The 3,770-nt window shown below is 39.1% G+C and overlaps 1 protein-coding gene across 1 annotated transcript; it reads left to right on the forward strand.

Annotated features, from left to right (window-relative positions):
- Window positions 1–227: 227 nt before the first annotated feature.
- Window positions 228–3,568, forward strand: LOC108802417 (hemoglobin larval subunit beta-1-like). Its single transcript, XM_018574274.1, has 3 exons — window positions 228–237; window positions 2,169–2,347; window positions 3,440–3,568. The coding sequence occupies exons 1-3, from the start codon at window positions 228–230 to the stop codon at window positions 3,566–3,568; spliced, it is 318 nt and encodes a 105-aa protein (XP_018429776.1).
- The last annotated feature ends 202 nt before the right edge of the window (window positions 3,569–3,770 follow it).

Consider the following 3,770-nt stretch of genomic DNA (forward strand, 5'->3'; position numbering starts at 1 on the left):
CAAGTGGCCTGGTAAGGCGCAGGGATGAGAGTCTAACTCTAGCCTATAAAATTGGTGCACCCAATTTTATCTTTTGCTACATATGCGCCAAGATGGAGACTCTCATAGGTTAGAGTTAGGACCGCACTACACAGAGGGGCCTTGACGAGGCAGTGCGGCTTTCACATATTCTGCAGAAGACGTGTATCTAAAAACCTCTGTTTTTAACCTCAGTGGTTTTTTCCCGCATGCTGGCTGGTGAGTGTGCTGGGAAACGTTTTGCTGTTTTACTGTTTAGAGCCCTTTCATGTGCACCTTGCTTTAAAGCTGGTTATGAGTGGTTAGTGCATTTGCCATTTGTTTTGCACTGTATGAAAAGCACAGAATAAAAAAAGAAAGCCTATATACTGTATATTCTAGGCTCCTGACTTCGCCACACCCCCTTGTGTGACCCACTGGGTCACTCAGTCTCCCTAGTGTGACCCATTGGTTCACTCAGTGTGAACCGTAACGTAGGTCGGCAAACGTAACACAGTTGGCAAATTCGAAATAACACCGGTCTGAGGTTTGCCCTGCATTGGTTCTGGTGCTGGCCTGAGGTCTGAAATGCAAAGTGTGCATTTGTGCTGGTATTAGGTGTGCTATGCACTGGTGCTGGTCTGAGATGCATTGGTGCTGGTCTGAGGTCAGCTGAAAGTAACATTCTGCAGACATAGCACAACGGAGCCGTGAAATAAAGGGACGGGGATTACACTAAAACTGCAAGTCCAGTTTACGTTTCAGTGCATGTAAATATGAGCATGTTTTGTGGGTGTCCACAAGTTTTTTCACTTATAGTTGTGCTGCTAATTGCAAGGTAAACACATTAAACTAATTTGCGGGTTTAACTTACTACTAGCACTGCAAGTATGCATTGCTAGATTCCTATTGGCTATTTCAATTTGCAGTAGCCAATAGTAAACTAGCATTGTACCCGCCCTCTGCTGCAGTTCTCCATCAGGTCCATCAGCAGAGGGCGAGTACAATGCTAGTTTACTATTGGCTATTGCAAATTGAAATAGCCAATAGTAATGTAGCAATGTATTTCAATGGGAATTTATTTTTTTCTATTCTGACATCGCTCCGTGTCAGAATAAAGAAAAAGAAAGACACAGCAGTGTTTCTCTCATTACCTTTTTTAACTCTTTTTGTGTTCTGCTCGGTCACTCTGAGGGTGTTCGGCTCACTTCACTTGGGGTCGGTTGGTCACTCGGCTGCCCTCGGCAGCTTAGTGAATAGACCCCTATGAGTGTAAAAATTGAAATGTAACTAACACCATGGCATGTTATTGTTCATTGGCACCCGGTTGGCTGATGGTTGCAAAAATGGCCCTTTGTGTGTAAAAGGTTTCTGACCTTTGGTCTATGCTGTAAATGGACCTATACGCATTACCATTTTTCACTTTGTGGAAAAAGACCAAGTGACATACAGGTCTGTATGACTTATGATTTAGGTTGGGGAGTGGAAGTGAGGGAATTGGGTCCTGGGAACTAAGGTGTGCTGTATACTACATTCTCTCTAGTATATTTTCCTCCTGGCACCAGAGATAGGGAACTGTATGGGGATGTGCAGGATTTAGACTGTGATCAGGAATTAGAACAGAAATTTCTTGAAAAGGAGAACTTTTTGAAACACTTTTTACTTCTTAATTTGCATATTAAGAATTAAAAATAGTTTGCAGCTGATTTACTAAAGGAGTAGAGATTGTTCACTTTTCAAACTAAATGTATGCTTAGCTTAGTAAGTAAGGTGAAGCTGTGCTCACCACAATTCACTAACAATGTACAAGAAAATATCCTGCTTTTTTCAAGTCCCTAGCACATGACTGGGTATTTCAAGTTATAGTTTTATTTCATTTCATCATGATAATCTGATAATATTTGAAAAATGTAAAAGACATAAAATGTTTCAGGAAATTATGATGGGGAGTATTTTAGTGCTTGCTCGGGTTATTTGAAATAAGATATATTTTAAATGAATTTGGTACCAAAATGAAGAAAATACAATACTTTTTACTTACTCTGCAGTGGACAGTAATCTTAAAATGTAATCAGGTTGCAGTGGGCATGTTAAGCATGACTCAGGAGAAATCTACCATGGGTGGACCATGGAAAGGCTTCTATAAAAGGACAGTTTGTCCTTATGACCAGACACAAAGACTTACAATGCGTCTGCTATTGCTGGTAACGCCAAGGTCCACGCTCATGGCAAAAAAGTGCTTGGTGCTATGGACAAAGCCGTACACCATCTAGATGATGTGAAACGCGTCCTGGCTGGCCTCAGCAAGCAACATGCTGAAGAGCTCCATGTGGATCCTGAGAATTTCAAGGTACAGATCTATAGTAAAACGGAATATACATTTTCTACAATTTAGTTGGTATTTCTAAATTGGGGAAGGCATTGGCTATTAAACAGAAAACAAGATAACCTAAAATGTGTAGTGTGTAGTGTGGCTGTGTAGAGAGTCTCACTTCCTGTCCTGGGGGCAACCTTTTTACAAGGCAGGAAGTGAAGAAAACTCTCCAGCCTCTGACAGCAGAAAAACTTGACAGGAGTTCTAATTCTTCCCTACTCTATCCAAAACTAAAAGAAAAGTTGTGGGTATAGATACACTTTAAGTTAGAGTTGTCTGATTATTCAAGGATGTTTCACAAATGGTTACTATGAGTTACTGCAGAGTTATTTGCACTATTTATTAAGCCCTCTTTATAAATATTTGTGTACATGAACTCTGTTATTCACTGGCGGGGGTCTCTCCACTTGTACTATTCCTAATCAGTTATATAAAGTGAAATGTTGATCGCTTCTAAAGCTACTACAGTGCTTGGAGCTGCTCTGGAAGCACATGGGATCAGTCTTTGCTGAGGAACTCCCAGTATTGTAAGACCTTCAGAGCTGCTTAATGGCCCATGTGAGTCAGTGATAGGGTTGTGGTTGAATTTTCATGTTACAAGTGTGGAGACACCTTCTGCTGCACAGGAAAGCATGAGCAAAGGTTTTCCAGTTACTAGAGGAAAATCTAGAAGTACATAATAACTATACCTGGACTATATATTTTATAAGAAAAAAATACACAAATAAGACACAAATGTTCTTGAAGTTTCTTTTTGTATGTAATACCTGTCACTTTACTCTGTAAACAATATTAAATATTATATGTTCTAATTATTCATTGTCCTTTCTGTTCATAGCATCTTGGTGAGGTTTTGATCATTGTTTTGGCCTCTAAGCTGGGATCTGAATTCAGCCCTACATAATAACTATACCTGGACTATATATTTTATAAGAAAAAACCCAAACAGAAAGGAAATGGCACACAAATGTTCTTGATGTTTTTCTTTATGTAATACCTGTCTCTTTACCCTGTAAATTATATTACATCTTATATGTCATAATTAATAATTGTCCTTTCTGTTCACAGCGTTTTGGTGAGGTTCTGCTCATCGTTTTGGCCTCTAAGTTGGGATCTGAATTTAGCCCTAAAGTCCAGTCTGCCTGGGAGAAATTCATCAATGTCTTGGTGGCTGCTCTGAGCCATGGATATTACTAAATGTCTGTGCCATCATTTCTGTAAAATGTCCACACTGGAGAATGAAAAATAAAATATCTGAAAACTAAACTTCTGGGGTTATTTCTTTATCACTGCACAATGTTTACTTTAATTATAAAGAAACACAAAAACACAATTTATAAAAATATTTTCCAAAATAGCTTTATTACCATATATATATACTGTATATGTCAGTGCTCTC

Source organism: Nanorana parkeri, unplaced genomic scaffold (assembly GCF_000935625.1).
Source record: "Nanorana parkeri isolate BGI_ZX_2015 unplaced genomic scaffold, ASM93562v1 scaffold2849, whole genome shotgun sequence".
NCBI lineage: Eukaryota > Metazoa > Chordata > Amphibia > Anura > Dicroglossidae > Nanorana > Nanorana parkeri.

Bases quoted from the DNA above. Each gene is read 5' to 3' on its own strand.
- LOC108802417 (XM_018574274.1), top strand. The intron at 2,348-3,439 runs GTACAGATCTAT...TTCTGTTCACAG, and splicing joins TGGATCCTGAGAATTTCAAG to CGTTTTGGTGAGGTTCTGCT.